Source organism: Notolepis coatsorum, assembly GCF_963971535.1.
Source record: "Notolepis coatsorum genome assembly, chromosome: 3".
Classification (NCBI taxonomy): Eukaryota; Metazoa; Chordata; class Actinopteri; order Aulopiformes; family Paralepididae; genus Notolepis; species Notolepis coatsorum.
The window spans coordinates 96,212,282-96,232,232 of NC_140167.1; the positions used below are offsets into that span (position 1 = coordinate 96,212,282).

The window sequence follows — 19,951 nt, forward strand, 5'->3', positions numbered from 1 at the left end:
TCTCAGATGTCTGTGTCACTACATACATTACTTTACATACTTTATTAACTTTGAAACTGTCTTCATCAATAAAACCACCATCAACCATTATCTGAATAAAAAAAAAAAAAAAAAAAGAAAAAAAAAAAAAAAAAAAAAAAAAAAAAAAAAAAAAAAAAAAAAAAAAAACCTTACATACCATACTGTCATGCACTTGTCCTAATAAACTAACCTACACTGTAGCACTCAACACTTTGATGAACATTGTTACTCAGCTGATAGAGTTGTGCTCTTCCTGATGGCTTGTCGTACAGAACTTGTAAGTCGCTTTGGATAAAAGCGTCAGCTAAATGACTAAATGTAAATGTAAATGTAAAAATAAAAAACAATACCAAATGTGTTCGGGTAAAGTACCATATATTTAACCATTCTGGCCACAAGCATAAGGCTTCCAGTTGACAGCTGAAACATGTCAAATCAAGAGAAAGTGCTGCGTTTCCATATTTCCTTTGGGCTGAGGAGCCAGCTCTGAAGCACGTACCTTTTCTTTGGTTCCATCAAAACCTAAATTGTTTGGTTCCCAGCTGCCTACCTCGCCTACAGAACCTCATATCCAGTAGCCAACAAACAATGAAGATACAATGGGGATGTATCTTAGACAAGTAGAACAGAGGGGTGAAGCTGTTTCTGTGCCTTGTTTGTTTTCTCCATAGGGCTTTCTATTCTGCCCATGCTTCTGGGAGCTACTTTACTGCCAATGGCAGACGTCTTTTCCTCCGAAGATATGTCTATGCCAACCTCTTTTTCGTGTCCTAACAATTCAGAAAGCACAGATAAAGGTGACCTTGGTGTGGCTCCTGCCCACACAGACAGCGCCGGGGGTTACTTTCATCATCCTGGCACATTGCTAACGAGTAGAAACATTCCAGACGTGTATACAAAACTAAATAAAAGAGAAAGAAAATAAAGATTTTCAATATTCTCAAGAATTCCGATGACAGTTAACACTTTGGAGCAAAAAGCTTTTGAAAATAACCCCCTGTGACCTAAGAATAGTTGGTAAAATGTATATATATTTTTTAAAACGATCATTAGCATCACGACAATCTGAGCGAGAGCGGGCGCTTTATTAATACAGCTTCATGTTTCTCCAGTCAGATCAGTTCAGCTCGTGCAGAACCGGGTCTGACATCATGGTTCTCAATAAGATAAGAACCTCATGACATAAGATACTTATGATGACAGAGAGAAACTGTTTGATAAAGAAAACTGCATCAGCGTGATTTCCTTTAATGGGCCCCAGGTGATGACAATTTATATGTTATAGGAAAATAGCGGCTATTTGTATTTTTATACAAATTTACTTAATATTTGGAATAATTTATGACTGTTTTATGAGACTATTTTACATATAAAGGTGATCTTGTAGTGGATTTAGGATGGTACTGTATGAGATTTATCTTTATGATCATTTCCATTACGTACTGTATGAATATTATATATCATCCATTCAGTTGGCTTGGCAGAGAATTATTTCAAATCAACTTTGCAGGGTTTCCAGCTTGATTCTGTTTGTTTGCAGTGGATCCAGAGACACCTTTTGTGTTTCACTTATTATTATTATAATATATTTTATTTCAGTTTGAATACAATCTTTCATGTTGTTTAAGTTTAAGTTTATTTGGATCCCATTCCCCATTAGCTGTTACAAATGGCAACAGCTACTCTTCCTGGGGTCCACACAAATCAATAAATACAAACAAACATCATAATAAAAAATAAAACCAACAATAACAAACATACGAAACAATATACATAACATAATCAAACATAATCCCCCCTCCTCACCCATCAACCCAACCCACCTCATTACATTAGCATTATACCAAAATATTACAAAATGACTATAGTCAAATAATAAAATGTTATATATCAAGCATTGTGCCTGTACCCAAAAGTAACCTCTTTACTTGCTTGTTGCTCGAGTCATTTTATATGGCAACCTATTCCACTGTGAGATGGCCTATATACATAGCAGTTATTTTCATTGCATTTGATCTCGGTAGAGGAATTGAAACATGACCCCCGTTTCATGTACCTGGATAACTGAGTTAGCCGGATAACTTTAGCTGGATAACTGGGTTAGCCGGACTTTCCGGTTTCATATACGTGGATTTTCCAGATCACCATGCCAACAGATCCAAAAGTTTGAGCCTGCTCGAAAGCAGAGTTTAAGTTCAAGTTAGCCTGAACTATCGCCACGCCCCCGCAAAGAAGTGACAGCCCGTTTCCTGAAACTATTCCCACAGTCTACGATCTGCATTATACCATTCTGAATTACGTTTTTGTGCTCCATTCTTCCAGAGGGGGCTTTTGAAATGTAAAATAGACCCAAAATGCTGATATTAAATTCACTTTGTCCTAAATAATGCACGTTATATATACCGTGGCGACGGTGGCGCTCGCTCGTGCGATGTACACATGATGTGGTTATTTTAATTGTAACTGGGATTAAGATGTCTGATGAGATGCGCTGTTTGACGGATTTGAGAAATTGAATGAGCCGTTGACGTCACATTAATGAATGAGGATAAAGAGATAAACTTCATTCAAAACAAAGGATATTCTAAACACGGGTCTCTCGTTCATTAATGTATAAACAATGAATTTATCCCATCTGGCCCAGTGGCCCAGCGGTAGTCCTCAAGCCTGCCAATCCAGCGACCGGGGTTCAAATCCTGGTGTTTCCAATATGATTTTTTTGAATATAATATTAATGATTATACGCCAAAGTAGCCTGGTTTTAAGTTAAAATATTATAAATCTACATGCATTGAGGATGTCATTCTTTATATAGCTCTCAACGTGCACCAAATTGAATTATTCCTATATTGCAAAAAGAAGGAAAAGACTAGGGTCTTGAACCCCGGTCGTCCGTGTGAAAGTCAAAAGAAGAACCCGTTACACCACAGAGAAGATAAGTAAAAGATTGACTATACATCAATCAATGGGTAAGAGAGCCGTATCGTAATTCTGTATAACAGTTAACTAATAATTTTCGCTAGCAAGATCTCATTTGATTATTCAATCCAGCAGGCAAGTTTAAAGAAATGTAATCTGATTGATTGAGGTAATGAGGGACTTAGAATTAGCCTATAGATAACGCATTTAACTTGTCGGCGAGGCGATTGAGCCGTATTGCAATCTGTCAATAAAGTCTTAAATCAATTAATCAATCAATGCCGTTGAGAATCAGGATCTCTGCCATCGATACGTGCTGGCTTTTCACCTAAAACGGCCGCGCGCATTTAGCCTGACTCGCAAGTCTGGCTTGAGTTAACGAGACTGAATCCACCTTTGTGAAACAGGAAAATCCCGGCTTCGAACATCGGGTTAACTGAAGCTGGATAATGGACATCTTGATCGACTTAGTTGAACCACGTACATGAAACAGTAACTTGTCCTGTGCTCATGTCATGTTGTCATGCTAATGATTGTCTGCTATCTCGGTGCAGATAGCAGTGGTCTCTGTATTGGTAATAATAGTACCTTGTTTGTTCTGTACTATATCTTGTACAGTTATAGATCCCAGTGTCTTTGATGTTGTGGTGGAGTAGGCTTGTGGATAGTATGAACAATACGTTGTGTTCTGTTGTCATTATAATGAAGCATGACGTGTATTTCAGTAACATTCTTCACACCCATTTTTTTTCTTCTTTTTGTATGATGCACATTTCACATAGAAAAGAAACACATTTTCCTGAGCCAAACATATTACAATGATAATATATAATCACTATGAAGCAACCAACAAAGGTTATACATTTGATTAATTTGATAAACAAAAATGCTTGCCAATAATTGGACAAACAAATGTACAAACAGGTAAATACATTTATAAATAATAGTATTCATGGAGTGCCGCCTTTTCCCTATTTAGTTCATTTATTTGATATTGTTTTGGGCTGAGCACTCAGATACTCTGAGAAGGACACTTGCCCTTCTGATTGTTTCATATAATTGTTTATATTTCCCTCTTACACAGTAAATTTCGCAGAGTGAATTTTACTCAAAATGTACTCAGTAAAATGTACTCTGCGAAATGTACTGTGTACCTTTCTTTGGTTCCATCAAAACCTAAATTGTTTGGTTCCCAGCTGCCATACCTCGCCTACAGAACCTCATATCCAGTAGCCAACAAACAATGAAGATAGTTATTCTTACTCCCAGAGTCCCAAGTGAAGACAAGTCCCTTAGAACGGAGGGGTGAAGCTGTTTCTATGCCTTGTTTGTTTTCTCCATAGGGCTTTCTATTCTGCCCATGCTTCTGGGAGCTACTTTACTGCCAATGGCAGACGTCTTTTCCTCCGAAGATATGTCTGTGCCAACCTCTTTTTCGTGTCCTAACCATTCAGAAAGCAAAGGTGACCTTGGTGTGACTCCTGCCCACAGAGACAGTGCCGGGGGTTACTTTCATCATCCTGGCACATTGCCAATGAGTAGAAACATTCCAGACGTGTACAAAACTAAATAAAAGAGAAAAAAAAGAAAGATTTTCAATATTCTCAATTCCGATGACAGTTAACACTTTGGAGTAAAAAGCTTTTGAAAATAGCCCCCTGTGACCTAAGAATAGTGACTCCCTCTTCCTCTCTCACCATCACTAGGACTGAAAAAACGTCAACCTCCCCATTTCCCACGTTGGTAAAATGTATCACTGAGTTGCGAACAATCATTAGCATCACGACAATCTGAGCGAGAGCGGGCATTTTAATAATACAGCTTCATGTTTCTCCAGTCAGATCAGTTCAGCTTCAGTGCAGAACCGGGTCTGACATCATGGTTCTCAATAAGATAAGAACCTCATGACATAAGATACTTATGATGACAGAGAGAAACTGTTTGATAAAGAAAACTGCATCAGCGTGATATCCTTTAATGGGCCCTCAAGTATGTTATAGGAAAATAGCGGCTATTTGTATTTTGATGCCGATTCATGAGACCATTTATCCTATAAAGGTGATTTTGTGGTGGGTGTGGTATGAAATTTTACTTTATGACAATTCCCATTACGTACTGTATGAATATTATATCATCCATATGATATAGTTGGCTTGGCAGAGAATTATTTTTAAATCAACTTTGCAGGGTTTCCAGGTTGATTCTGTTTTGTTTGCAGTGGATCCAGACACAAATTTTATTTCAGTTTGAATACAATCTTTCATGGTGTCATGCTAATGATTGTCTGCTATCTCGGTGCAGATAGCAGTGGTCTCTGTATTGATAATAATAATAATAATAGTACCTTGTTTGTTCTGTACTATATCTTGTACAGTTATAGATCCCAGTGTCTTTGATGTTGTGGTGGAGTAGAGCCTGTGGATAATATGGTACGAACAATACGTTGTGTTCCGCGATCATTATAATGAAGCATGACGTGTGTTTCAGTAACATTCTTCACACCTATTTCTTTGGTCTTTTGCATGATGCACATTTCACATAGAAAACAAACACATCTTCCTGAGACAAACATTCCATAATGACAATATAAATATATAAAGAAACCTACAAAGGTCATAAATTAAATTAATTTGATCAAAACAGGAAAACGCTTGCCAATAATTGGACAGACAAACAAATAACCAAATACATGAATAACAGTAAGCACCATTCCTATTATGGTTATTCTTTTCACACTTTTCACACAGATTTTTCACGTAGACTTTCCACACAGACTTTTCATTTCATTTGCATGATTGCTTCCTAAGCGCCCGTATTCCTTTGTGCACCGTCGTCATGACGACTGTATTAATGACATGTCTACGTGTTCTACATCTAGACTACCACTTCACCAACAAGGAGGCCATGCAGCAGGGCATCGACAAAGGGGACTTCGTTGAGAATACGGAGTTTTCCGGCAACATGTATGGAACAAGGTAAACAAGAAGAATCAAGAATCAAGAATCAAGAGGTTTATCTGTCACATACATACCAGGGCATACAGTGAAATGCGGGTGGTCAAAAATTAAATAGAGAATAAAATAGATAAGACACAATATATGCATGAAAAAAATAAATACATGCTAGGTTCCTGAGAAACTGGTTCTTATATACACTACTATGGAATATAAAATTTACAATGTTAACTCTTAATGTATCTAAACTATACAGTACCTCCTTCTTTTGAAGTGTTTCTAAAGATTCAATTTTTTAAAGTGACATTTTGTTTAAAGTGATTGTTTTAGCGGTTGCCGCATGAGTGGTGTGTGTGTGTCTGTGTGTGTGTGTGTGTGTGTGTGTGTGTGTGTGTCTGTGTGTGTGTGTGTCTGTGTGTGTCTGTGTGTGTGTGTGTCTGTGTGTGTGTGTGTGTGTGTGTGTGTGTGTGTGTGTGTGTGTGTGTGTGTGTGTGTGTGTGTGTGTGTGTGTGTGTGTGTGTGTGTGTCTGTGTCTGTGTGTGTGTGTGTGTGTGTGTGTGTGTGTGTGTGTGTGTGTGTGTGTGTGTCTGTGTGTGTGTGTGTGTGTGTGTGTGTGTGTGTGCTCATGTGTATTTGTGAGTGGAGAGTTCAGTGTTCAGTGTTCTGATGGCCTGGGGGAAGAAGCTGAGCCGGAGTCTCTCTGTTCTTGCAGCGTGTGACCGTAGGCGTTTGCCTGACCGCAGCAGCTTAAACAGGCTGTTGTTGGGGGCGATGAAGGAATATCTTTACCGGTTCAACCACTGGTGACCAGGGGTGTAAAAAGTACCCATAAAAAGTATGGGTACCGTCTCAAAATCTTACTCAAGTAAAAGTCAGAGTATCTGGCTAAAAACACACTTGAGTAAAAGTCAAAACGTTTCTACTTTTAAATGTACTTAAGTACTAAGAAGTAAAAGTAAAAACGTTTTCTTATTCCGGGGCAATGAAATGTTCCGTTTCGTCCTCTTCATCACTCGTACTATCGTTTGTGGCCGTCTTCTGTAGCTCGTCACTCTGACTGTCTATTCTTCTGATAGCAGGTGTTTAATCAAAGATCCCCGCTTTCTAGTCTTGCACAAGGACCAATCAGCATGGGTATGGGCGGCTTAATTTTCCATTGATGGTGATTTGATTGGCTGTTTTATTTTATTTTATTTTTATTTTTTTAATCTTTTTCCCCCTCCTTTTTCCTCCGATTTTCTCCCATCCCAATGTTAGTCGTTATGCCAATTCCCAATCCCCTTCCTGGTCGCTGCGCACTTACCCCCCACAGTCGGTCTGGGAGAGTGGAGGCTACCACGTGCTTCCTCCGACACACGTCCAGCCAATCAACCGCTTCTTTTCACCTGGCAGCGCGGATTCTCACTGAGAGGGCGTAGCGTGTGGAAGGATCACACTATCCCCCTCAGGTCCTATCCGCGCTTAGCAGGCGCCCCGACCGAACTGTAGGAGTCGCTGTTTACAACGACCCGGACCCACCCCGCCAGCTTCTCCCACCCTCTAATACTGCCAATTGTATTAGTGTGAACGGCCAGCCAAGCTGGTGACAACCCCGGAGCTGTGAGCTGGATTCGAACAGGCGAATCCAGCGTCTCCGGGGTTAGTGACGAACGCAATCTCCGTTACGCCACCTGACCACCTTGATTGGCTGTTTTTAAATAAAGCGCGGCCGCAGGATTAATAACATTAACGTTAGTTTGGCCAGAGAAACAAATATACTAATTCAAATGGTTGGACCTGCAATATTTGTACTTTGTAGGTCTGCATTTTAAATGTAAGGAGTAAAAAGTATGTTTTTTTTCCTCTGAAATGTAATTGAGTAAAAGTACAAGTATACAAACCTAATAATACTCGAGTACAAATCCCCCAAAACAGTACTTAAGTATTGTAACAAAGTACAATTACTCAAGTACTTTACACCCCTGCTGGTGACTCATTTTGCAGTAATGACACAGTAGTGACGCAGCCTCATCTTTACTGGAGGATCTTCACACCTGATAGAAACTGGGTATAATTGTCATCTTGTGTGATGAAGTGGCCGTGGGTTGGGCCCCTAGGATCAGGAGACCACACACGACATGAAGCTTTAACCTCCATTAGATCAGAACTGTAGCTCAGCACTCACTCCATCACCTTTAATCTCTCCCTGCCATTCTGGGAACAACCCTCTCAATGCTGCAAGAAAGACCCAGTAAACTGAACATTGAGCGGTTTGGATTACTATTACTACTACTACTGTACTACTACTACTACTACTGTACTACTACTACTACTACTACTGTACTACTACTGTACTACTACTACTACTACTGTACTACTACTACTGTACTACTACTACTACTACTACTGTACTACTACTGTACTACTACTACTATACTTCTACTACTACTACTACCAATTACTACTACTACTGTACTACTACTACTACTACTACTACTATACTTCTACTAATACTACTATTACTACTACTACTGTACTACTACTACTACTACTACTGTACTACTACTACTATTACTACTACTACTACTACTACTGTACTACTACTACTACTACTACTACTACTACTACTGTACTACTACTACTATTACTACTACTACTACTACTACTACTACTACTGTACTATTACTACTACTACTACTACTACTACTACTGTACTACTACTACTACTACTACTACTACTACTACTACTACTACTACTACTACTACTACTACTACTACTACTGTACTACTACTACTACTACTACTACTACTACTACTGTACTACTACTACTACTACTGTACTACTACTACTACTACTACTACTACTACTACTACTACTACTACTACTACTACTACTACTACTGTACTACTACTACTACTACTACTACTACTACTACTACTACTACTACTACTACTACTACTACTACTACTACTACTACTGTACTACTACTACTACTACTACTACTACTACTACTACTACTACTACTACTACTACTACTACTACTACTACTACTACTGTACTACTACTACTACTACTGTACTACTACTACTATTACTACTACTACTGTACTACTACTACTACTACTACTACTACTACTACTGTACTACTTCTATACTTCTACTACTACTACTGTACTACTACTATACTTCTACTACTACTGTACTACTACTATACTTCTACTACTATACTTCTACTACTACTACTACTACTACTATACTACTACTACTACTACTACTACTACTACTACTACTACTGTACTACTACTATACTTCTACTACTATACTTCTACTACTACTACTACTACTACTACTGTACTACTACTATACTTCTACTACTATACTTCTACTACTACTACTACTATACTACTACTACTACTACTACTGTACTACTACTATACTTCTACTACTACTACTGTACTACTACTATTACTACTACTACTATACTTCTACTACTATACTTCTACTACTATACTTCTACTACTACTACTACTATACTACTACTACTACTACTACTACTGTACTACTACTATACTTCTACTACTACTACTACTGTACTACTACTATTACTACTACTACTACTACTGTACTACTACTACTGTACTTCTACTGTACTACTACTGTCCTACTACTACTGTACTACTAATACTACTGTACTTCTACTACTGTACTTCTACTACTACTGTGCTACTACTACTGTACTTCTACTACTACTACTACTGTACTTCTACTAGTTTCAAGTTTCTTTAATAGTTGTCATACAGAAGTACAGAATACTTTTATACAAAATGCTTCTTACTGTTACGCTCCAGAGACTAAAGATAAAATAACATAGTATAGCATGTAAATTAGAAGTAAAAAATGAGGTCACAGTGTTCAGTATAGACATATGTACAATGTTCGATGCATAATAGACGTAACTGAGTTACCATATAACAATATACTATGCAGTGTACTAATATACAATACTATATAGTGCAAAGCAGAAATGGGATGAGGTACAATTTAGGTACAATTTACAGTAGGTGTACGAGTTGTAGTGCAAATCCTTTATCAATAAATATAAAGTGTGTTTGTGTGATCTAAAGTGTGGAGAGTGGGTGCTGCAGTGTGTTGTTTGTTTAAGTGAGTGTGTGCGTGTGGGTGTGTGTGCTATGTGCAATTGATGGTTGTTGCATAGTGTTTATTGTTCGTTGAGCAGCCTGATGGCCTGGGGATAGAAGCTTCTTCTGAGTCTTTCTGTGCTCGCCTTAAGACTCCGGTATCGCTTGCCTGACCGCAGCAGTTCAAAGAGGCAGTTGTTCGGGTGGCTGGAGTCCTTGATGATTCTCTTCGCCTTCCCCCTGCACCGCTTGTTGTAAATGTTCTGGAGGGTGGGAAGCCCCCCTCCAATTGTGCGTTCGGCTGAACGTGTCACTCTTTGTAGTCTGCTACGGTCTTGTGCAGTGCTATTCCCAAACCAGGAGGTGATGTTGCCAGTCAGGATGCTCTCTATTGTACATGAGTAGAAGTTCCTAAGGATCTTCTGACTGACTTGGAACTTCCTTAGGCGCCTGAGGAAGTAGAGGCGTTGTCGTGCCTTCTTCACAACACTGTCAATGTGTGTGGTCCATGTCAAGTCCTCGGATATGTGGGCTCCGAGGTACTTGAAACTGTTCACTCTCTCAACCGGTGCCCTGTCGATGCTGAGGGGGCTGGAGTCCTTGACCCCCGACCTCCTGAAGTCCACAATCATCTCCTTTGTTTTGCTGACGTACTACTACTACTACTACTGTACTACTACTACTGTACTACTACTGTACTTCTACTACTACTGTAATTCTACTGTACTTCTACTACTGTACTACTACTGTACTACTACTACTGTACTACTACTACTGTACTACTACTACTACTACTACTACTACTGTACTACTACTACTGTACTTCTACTACTGTACTTCTACTACTTTGATTTGATATTTGATTTGATATTTTTTATTTTCGTGTCTTACATACAGATGTATGCCCAGCCCATATGGGCTTACAAGACACATAACAATAAGTATATAATAATATACTTTACCAATTACTTAACAAATGACATAGACCAAGATGGCCATAAAGAAATACAAGAAAATACAATAAAACGTAATATAACACAAGCTGTACTCAATGTAAATAAACAGAAAAACAAGGTGAATTCAAATACAATTATATAGGATACAGTGTGTTTTGTCTCAGGTGCCATGCCTTCTCCAAAAATCCTGCAAAACCGATGATGTCCTCCACAAAAAAACAACCCAACATACAGCTCTCAGACTGCCAAAACAAATCTGGGTTTACAATTTGAATTTTCTCAAATAAAGCCCTCCTCAAAGTGGTGTACAAAGGGCAATAAAAAACAAAATGATATTCATCCTCCACCACTCCCAGATCACACAGAACACACAACCGCTCCTCCTCAGGTTTACCCTGGAATCTACCCACTTCCACCGCCAATGGCAGGGTGCCAGACCTCAGACTACTACTACTGTACTACTACTACTACTACTACTGTACTACTACTACTATTACTACTACTACTGTACTACTACTGTACTACTACTACTACTACTGTACTTCTACTACTACTGTACTACTACTACTACTACTGTACTACTACTACTATTACTACTACTACTGTACTACTACTGTACTACTACTACTACTACTACTACTACTGTACTTCTACTACTACTGTACTTCTACTACTACAGTACTACTACTGGGTACCCAGCTAGCTAGGTAGCACGTGTCTCAGCTAGTTAACTAGCCGGCTTTGTCCCATAGGCTTTACACCAAATTTTGCCTCAGCTAACAGCTAGCTCATTCACAAAATGGTCCTTGAGAATGAGCTAGCTGGGTACCCAGTAGTAGTACTGTAGTAGTAGTAGTACAGTAGTACAGTAGTAGTAGTAGTGTCGTAGTAGTAGTAGTACAGTAGTACAGTAGTAGTGCAGTAGTAGTATAGTACAGTAGTAGTAGTAGTAGTAGTAGTAGTAGTAGTAGTACAGTAGTAGTAGTATAGTAGTAGTACAGTAGTAGTACAGTAGTAGTACAGTAGTAGTAGTAGTAGTAGTAGTAGTAGTAGTAGTAGTAGTAGTAGTAGTAGTAGTAGTAGTAGTACAGTAGTAGTAGAAGTACAGTAGTAGTACAGTAGTAGTAGAAGTACAGTAGTAGTAGTACAGTAGTAGTACAGTAGTAGTAGTAGTAGTAGTACAGTAGTAGTAGAAGTACAGTAGTAGTAGTACAGTAGTAGTAGAAGTACAGTAGTAGTAGTACAGTAGTAGTAGAAGTACAGTAGTAGTAGTAGTACAGTAGTAGTACAGTAGTAGTAGAAGTACAGTAGTAGTAGTACAGTAGTAGTAGGACCATTTTGTGAATGAGCTAGTTGGTTAACCAGCTAGCTAATGTGTCTTTGCGAATAAATGTTAAAACTACTACTACTACTACTACTACTACTACTACTACTACTACTACTACTACTACTACTACTACTACTACTACTACTACTACTACTACTACTACTACTACTACTACTACTACTACTACTACTACTACTACTACTACTACTACTACTACTACTACTACTACTACTACTACTACTACATTTACATTTAGTCATTTAGCTGACGCTTTTATCCAAAGCGACTTACAAGTTCTGTATGACAAGACAGCAAGAAGGGTACAACTCTATCAGCTGAGTAACAATGTTCATCAAAGTGTTGCGTGTTACAGTGTAGGTTAGTTTATTAGGACAAGTGCATGACAGTAAGGTTAGTCAGGGTTAGATTTTTTTTTCTTTTTTCTTTTTTATTAATCATTTCAGATAATGGTTGAAGAAGTGAGTCTTTAGTCGACGGCGAAAGATTGGACGGGATTCGGCTGTCCTAACTGGGATGGGTAGTTCATTCCACCATTGTGGGGCAAGGACTGAGAATAGGCGGCTTCTCTTTGATGACCCTCCGGGAGCTTGGATAGGAGTAGGTCTGAGGCGGCCAGAAGATGCACAGCGTAGGGGTCTTGAGGGTGTGTAGTTAGAGACCATTGACCGGAGGTAGGCGGGAGCGGTTCCCTTTGCCTCACGGTATGCTAGGTCGAGGGCCTTGAAGCGGATACGTGCAGCAATGGGGAGCCAGTGCAGGTCCCTAAGAAGTGGGGTGACATGGGCCCACTTCGGTAGGTTTGAGATCAGGCGGGCCGCTGCGTTTTGAATGAGTTAAAGAGGCTTGGTGGCAGTGGCCGGGAGGCCAGCTAGCAGTGCGTTGCAGTAGTCGAGGCGGGAGATGACTGTTGATTGGACGAGGAGTTGGGTGGCTTCTTTTGTCAGGAAGGGGCGTATCCTTCTGACGTTGCTCAGGAGGAATCTGCAGTTTCTGGTTGTCGCTGCGATGTGAGCAGAGAAGTTCAACTGGTCGTCGAGGACAACACCAAGGTTCTTGGCGGTCGGGGACGCGGTCACAGCTGCATTCTCGACTGTGATGGAGAGGTCGGTCAGGGGGGAGGATTTGGCCGGCAGGTGGAGCAATTCTGTTTTGCTTAGGTTCAGTTTGAGGTGGTTGGTCGTCATCCAGGCGGAGATGTCGGACAGACAGGCCGAGATCCGCTCAGAGACGTGGATATCTGAGGGAGGGAAGGAGAGGAAGAGTTGAGTATCATTGGCATAACAATGATATGAGAAGCCATGAGACGTGATAATGTTACCCAGTGATTTAGTGTAGAGGAAGAAGAGAAGGGGTCCTAGGACCGAGCCCTGGGGGACACCCGTCCGGAGGGGGCGGGTGGCCGACAGAGTCCCTCTCCATGACACTTGGTAGGAGCGGTCATTGAGGTATGATGTCAGCCATGTCAGCGCAGATCCAGCCACTCCCATTCCTGCGAGGGCCGCGAGGAGGATCTGATGGTTGACTGCGTCGAAGGCTGCAGATAGATCTAGGAGAATCAGGACAGAGGAGAGGCCTTTCGCTTTTGCTAAGTGAAGTGCCTCTGTGACCGCAATGAGGGCCGTTTCTGTGGAGTGGCCAGTCCGGAAGCCAGACTGATTGGGGTCTAGTCTACTACTACTACTACTACTACTACTACTACTACTACTACTACTACTACTACTACTACTACTACTACTACTACTACTACTACTACTACTACTACTACTTCAGTAACATTCTTCACACCTATTTCTTTGGTCTTTTGCATGATGCACATTTCACATAAATAAAAATAAACACCTTGGTTTAGATGTAGCTGAATAACAGCTGTTGTTGTTCCCTCCACAGCAAGGCAGCAATAGAGGAGTGTCAGTAGTAGTACAGTACTGTAGTAACAATGTGTTGGTTCCCTCCACAGCAAGGCAGCAATAGAGGAGTGTCAGTAGTAGTACAGTACTGTAGTAACAATGTGTTGGTTCCCTCCACAGCAAGGCAGCAATAGAGGAGTGTCAGTAGTAGTACAGTACTGTAGTAACAATGTGTTGGTTCCCACACAGCAAGGCAGCAATAGAGGAGTGTCAGTAGTAGTACAGTACTGTAGTAACAATGTGTTGTTCCCTCCACAGCAAGGCAGCAATAGAGGAGTGTCAGTAGTAGTACAGTACTGTAGTAACTATGTGTTGGTTCCCCTCACAGCAAGGCAGCAATAGAGGAGTGTCAGTAGTAGTACAGTACTGTAGTAACAATGTGTTGTTCCCCACACAGCAAGGCAGCAATAGAGGAGTGTCAGTAGTAGTACAGTACTGTAGTAACAATGTGTTGGTTCCCCCACAGCAAGGCAGCAATAGAGGAGTGTCAGTAGTATACAGTACTGTAACAATGTGTTGGTTCCCTCCACAGCAAGGCAGCAATAGAGGAGTGTCAGTAGTAGTACAGTACTGTAGTAACAATGTGTTGGTTCCCTCACAGCAAGGCAGCAATAGAGGAGTGTCAGTAGTAGTACAGTACTGTAGTAACTATGTGTTGGTTCCCTCCACAGCAAGGCAGCAATAGAGGAGTGTCAGTAGTAGTACAGTACTGTAGTAACAATGTGTTGTTCCCTCCACAGCAAGGCAGCAATAGAGGAGTGTCAGTAGTAGTACAGTACTGTAACAATGTGTTGGTTCCCTCCACAGCAAGGCAGCAATAGAGGAGTGTCAGTAGTAGTACAGTACTGTAGTAACAATGTGTTGGTTCCCTCCACAGCAAGGCAGCAATAGAGGAGTGTCAGTAGTAGTACAGTACTGTAGTAACAATGTGTTGGTTCCCTCCACAGCAAGGCAGCAATAGAGGAGTGTCAGTAGTAGTACAGTACTGTAGTAACAATGTGTTGGTTCCCTCCACAGCAAGGCAGCAATAGAGGAGTGTCAGTAGTAGTACAGTACTGTAGTAACAATGTGTTGGTTCCCTCCACAGCAAGGCAGCAATAGAGGAGTGTCAGTAGTAGTACAGTACTGTAGTAACAATGTGTTGTTCCCCACACAGCAAGGCAGCAATAGAGGAGTGTCAGTAGTAGTACAGTACTGTAGTAACAATGTGTTGTTCCCCACACAGCAAGGCAGCAATAGAGGAGTGTCAGTAGTAGTACAGTACTGTAGTAACAATGTGTTGTTCCCCACACAGCAAGGCAGCAATAGAGGAGTGTCAGTAGTAGTACAGTACTGTAACAATGTGTTGGTTCCCTCACAGCAAGGCAGCAATAGAGGAGTGTCAGTAGTAGTACAGTACTGTAACAATGTGTTGGTTCCCTCCACAGCAAGGCAGCAATAGAGGAGTGTCAGTAGTAGTACAGTACTGTAGTAACTATGTGTTGGTTCCCTCCACAGCAAGGCAGCAATAGAGGAGTGTCAGTAGTAGTACAGTACTGTAGTAACAATGTGTTGGTTCCCTCCACAGCAAGGCAGCAATAGAGGAGTGTCAGTAGTAGTACAGTACTGTAGTAACAATGTGTTGTTCCCCACACAGCAAGGCAGCAATAGAGGAGTGTCAGTAGTAGTACAGTACTGTAGTAACAATGTGTTGGTTCCCTCCACAGCAAGGCAGCAATAGAGGAGTGTCAGTAGTAGTACAGTACTGTAGTAACAATGTGTTGGTTCCCTCCACAGCAAGGCAGCAATAGAGGAGTGTCAGTAGTAGTACAGTACTGTAGTAACAATGTGTTGGTTCCCACACAGCAAGGCAGCAATAGAGGAGTGTCAGTAGTAGTACAGTACTGTAGTAACAATGTGTTGGTTCCCACACAGCAAGGCAGCAATAGAGGAGTGTCAGTAGTAGTACAGTACTGTAGTAACAATGTGTTGGTTCCCACACAGCAAGGCAGTAATAGAGGAGTGTCAGTAGTAGTACAGTACTGTAGTAACAATGTGTTGGTTCCCACACAGCAAGGCAGCAATAGAGGAGTGTCAGTAGTAGTACAGTACTGTAGTAACAATGTCTTGGTTCCCTCCACAGCAAGGCAGCAATAGAAGAGTGTCGGGCCAAGAACCTCATCTGCATCCTGGACGTGGAGATCCAAGGCGTGCAGAAGATCAAGGAGACGGACCTGGACCCGATCTACATCTCCATCCAGCCGCCCTCCATGGACATCCTGGTACAGTACCACTCCCGACACATTGTACAGTCAGATACTAGTTATTTTTTCACCATTTCCAATTTAGTGTGGAATCCAACTCACTGCCACACGACAGAAGGTTGCAGGTGTTTAAATCACGCCTCAAAACACACTTATTTGCTCTGGCTTTTGTTTTTTAAACCGTTTTTGAGAGATTTGCCTTTTTATGTGACACATTGTACTGTTTTATTATGTGTTTTTATTAAATTTTTATGTTTTATGTTTTATCCTATGTTTGTGGACTTGTACAGCACTTTGGTCAACTTTGTTGTTTTAAATGTGCTATATAAATAAAGTGGATTGGATTGGATTGGATTGAAGGTTAGCCCTTTACTATCACACAACCGACGGCGATGCTCCATCATTAGCATCATTAGCTCCGCATTTGCGGAGCTAATGATGCTAATGATGGAGCATCACCGTCGGTTGTGTGATAGTAAAGGGCTAACCTTTTGTATTGTCACAGTGAAAGGGTTAACCGGCTGTCGTGTGGCAGTGAAAGGGTTAACTTTCACCGTTCTGGCTCGTCTAAAGGCTATAACGTCTCTTTGTTTGGCCCCTCCAGGAGAAGCGCCTCAGAGACCGGCAGACGGAGACCGATGAGAGTTTACAGAAGCGTCTGGAGGCGGCGCGCACCGACATGGAGCTCAGTAAGTGTCCCTGCAGTTTGATCAAAGCGTCGACTGACTAACTGTAAGAAACTCACAGATTCCAGGGTTCAGGTGCATCACTGGACCAGATCCAGGAGGAGCACAATAACGTGTGAATTCTTGAAAATTTATGGAATTTTATTTTATATTTATGGACATAGTATTGGACCAACAAGTAACATTTTAATGGTACGCTCCTTTCTAGGTAAGGAGCCAGGGATGTTTGATGTCGTAATCATCAATGATGACCTAGATAAGGCCTACGAGCAGTTGGTAGCCATCCTGATTGACGTGAGTATAATAAACACAAGACTGCGTCCTCCGTACAGGTTTGATGGTGTTGATGATCATGTATTTCTGTTGTTGATCATGTATTTATGTTGATGATCATGTATTTCTGATGATGATCATGTATTTCTGCTGATGATCATGTATTTATGTTGATGATCATGTGTTTATATTGATGATCATGTATTTATGTTGATGATCATGTATTTATGTTGATGATCATGTATTTATGTTGATGATCATGTATTTCTGATGATGATCATGTATTTCTGTTGATGATCATGTATTTCTGATGATGATCATGTATTTATGTTGATGATCATGTATTTCTGATGATCATGTATTTCTGTTGATGATCATGTATTTATGTTGATGATCATGTATTTATGTTGATGATCATGTATTTCTGATGATCATGTATTTATGTTGATGATCATGTATTTCTGTTGATGATCATGTATTTCTGTTGATGATCATGTATTTCTGATGATGATCATGTATTTCTGATGATGATCATGTATTTCTGATGATGATCATGTATTTCTGATGATCATGTATTTCTGTTGATGATCATGTATTTCTGATGATGATCATGTATTTCTGATGATCATGTATTTCTGTTGATGATCATGTATTTATGTTGATGATCATGTATTTATGTTGATGATCATGCATTTCTGATGATCATGTATTTATGTTGATGATCATGTATTTCTGTTGATGATCATGTATTTCTGTTGATGATCATGTATTTCTGATGATGATCATGTATTTCTGATGATCATGCATTTATGTTGATGATCATGTATTTATGTTGATGATCATGTATTTATGTTGATGATCATGTATTTCTGCTAATGATCATGTATTTCTGCTGATGATCATGTATTTATGTTGATGATCATGTATTTCTGTTGATGATCATGTATTTATGTTGATGCTCATGTATTTATGTTGATGATCATGTATTTCTGCTGATGATCATGTATTTATGTTGATGATCATGTATTTCTGTTGATGATCATGTATTTCTGTTGATAATGTATTTCTGTTGATGATCATGTATTTCTGCTGATGATCATGTATTTATGTTGATGATCATGTATTTATGTTGATGATCATGTATTTCTGATGATCATGTATTTCTGATGATCATGTATTTCTGTTGATGATCATGTATTTCTGTTGATGATCATGTATTTCTGATGATCATGTATTTATGATGATGATCATGTATTTATGTTGATGATCATGTATTTATGATGATGATCATGTATTTCTGTTGATGATCATGTATTTCTGATGATCATGTATTTATGTTGATGATCATGTATTTATGTTGATGATCATGTATTTATGATGATGATCATGTATTTCTGTTGATGATCGTGTATTTCTGATGATCATGTATTTATGTTGATGATCATGTATTTATGTTGATGATCATGTATTTATGTTGATGATCATGTATTTATGTTGATGATCATGTATTTCTGTTGATGATCATGTATTTCTGCTGATGATCATGTATTTCTGATGATCATGTATTTCTGCGGATGATCATGTATTTCTGATGATCATGTATTTCTGCTGATGATCATGTATTTCTGATGATCATGTATTTCGCTGATGATCATGTATTTCTGTTGATGATCATGTATTTCTGTTGATGATCATGTATTTCACTTGATGATCATGTATTTATGTTGTTGATCATGTATTTATGTTGTTGATCATGTATTTCTGATGATGATCATGTATTTCTGATGATCATGTATTTCTGCTGATGATCATGTATTTCTGATGATCATGTATTTCTGCTGATGATCATGCATTTCTGTTGATGATCATGTATTTATCTTGATGATCATGTATTTCTGTTGATGATCATGTATTTCTGATGATCATGTATTTCTGTTGATGATCATGTATTTATCTTGATGATCATGTATTTCTGTTGATGATCATGTATTTCTGATGATCATGTATTTCTGTTGATGATCATGTATTTATCTTGATGATCATGTATTTCTGATGATCATGTATTTCTGATGATCATGTATTTATGTTGATGATCATGTATTTCTGATGATCATGTATTTCTGATGATCATGTATTTCTGATGATCATGTATTTCTGTTGATGATGTATTTCTCTTCACCGCTTCACCAGGAGATCAAGAAGGTCCAGGACTCCCAGGGGCCCAAGAAGGTCCAGGACTCCCAGGGGCCCAAGGGCTGATCAGCGTCCTCGTCTTCCTTCAACCAGAGGCTCTTCCCGGGAGGAACAGCGCCTTGACTGAATCATTCCATCTTTACCGATCTACCAGTACGAAGCAATAAACTCTCTCCCCTGGTACAAGTTTATTCTCGACTTACACGTTCAAAGAGGATCGCTCTTTGAACATTATGCTCCGATGGTAAATAAGGTCTCAGAATCTTGTTTTCTCAATCAGAGAATCGTGGAATTTTGACGAAGAAAATGGGGGCATGTGATATATGTAGTATA

The 19,951-nt window shown here is 39.7% G+C and overlaps 1 protein-coding gene across 1 annotated transcript in view; it reads left to right on the forward strand.

The window, feature by feature from the left end:
- guk1b (guanylate kinase 1b) overlaps positions 1 to 19,684 on the forward strand; it is a gene marked incomplete at both ends in the record, with an annotated part of 21,894 nt that extends 2,210 nt beyond the window's left edge. Inside the window, 6 exons of the mRNA XM_084311314.1 lie at positions 693 to 818; positions 5,819 to 5,915; positions 16,346 to 16,484; positions 17,071 to 17,155; positions 17,361 to 17,446; positions 19,616 to 19,684. Coding sequence (XP_084167440.1) covers positions 693 to 818; positions 5,819 to 5,915; positions 16,346 to 16,484; positions 17,071 to 17,155; positions 17,361 to 17,446; positions 19,616 to 19,684 — 602 coding nt within the window. The remainder of the gene's footprint in view (positions 1 to 692; positions 819 to 5,818; positions 5,916 to 16,345; positions 16,485 to 17,070; positions 17,156 to 17,360; positions 17,447 to 19,615) is intronic.
- Positions 19,685 to 19,951: the final 267 nt, after the last annotated feature.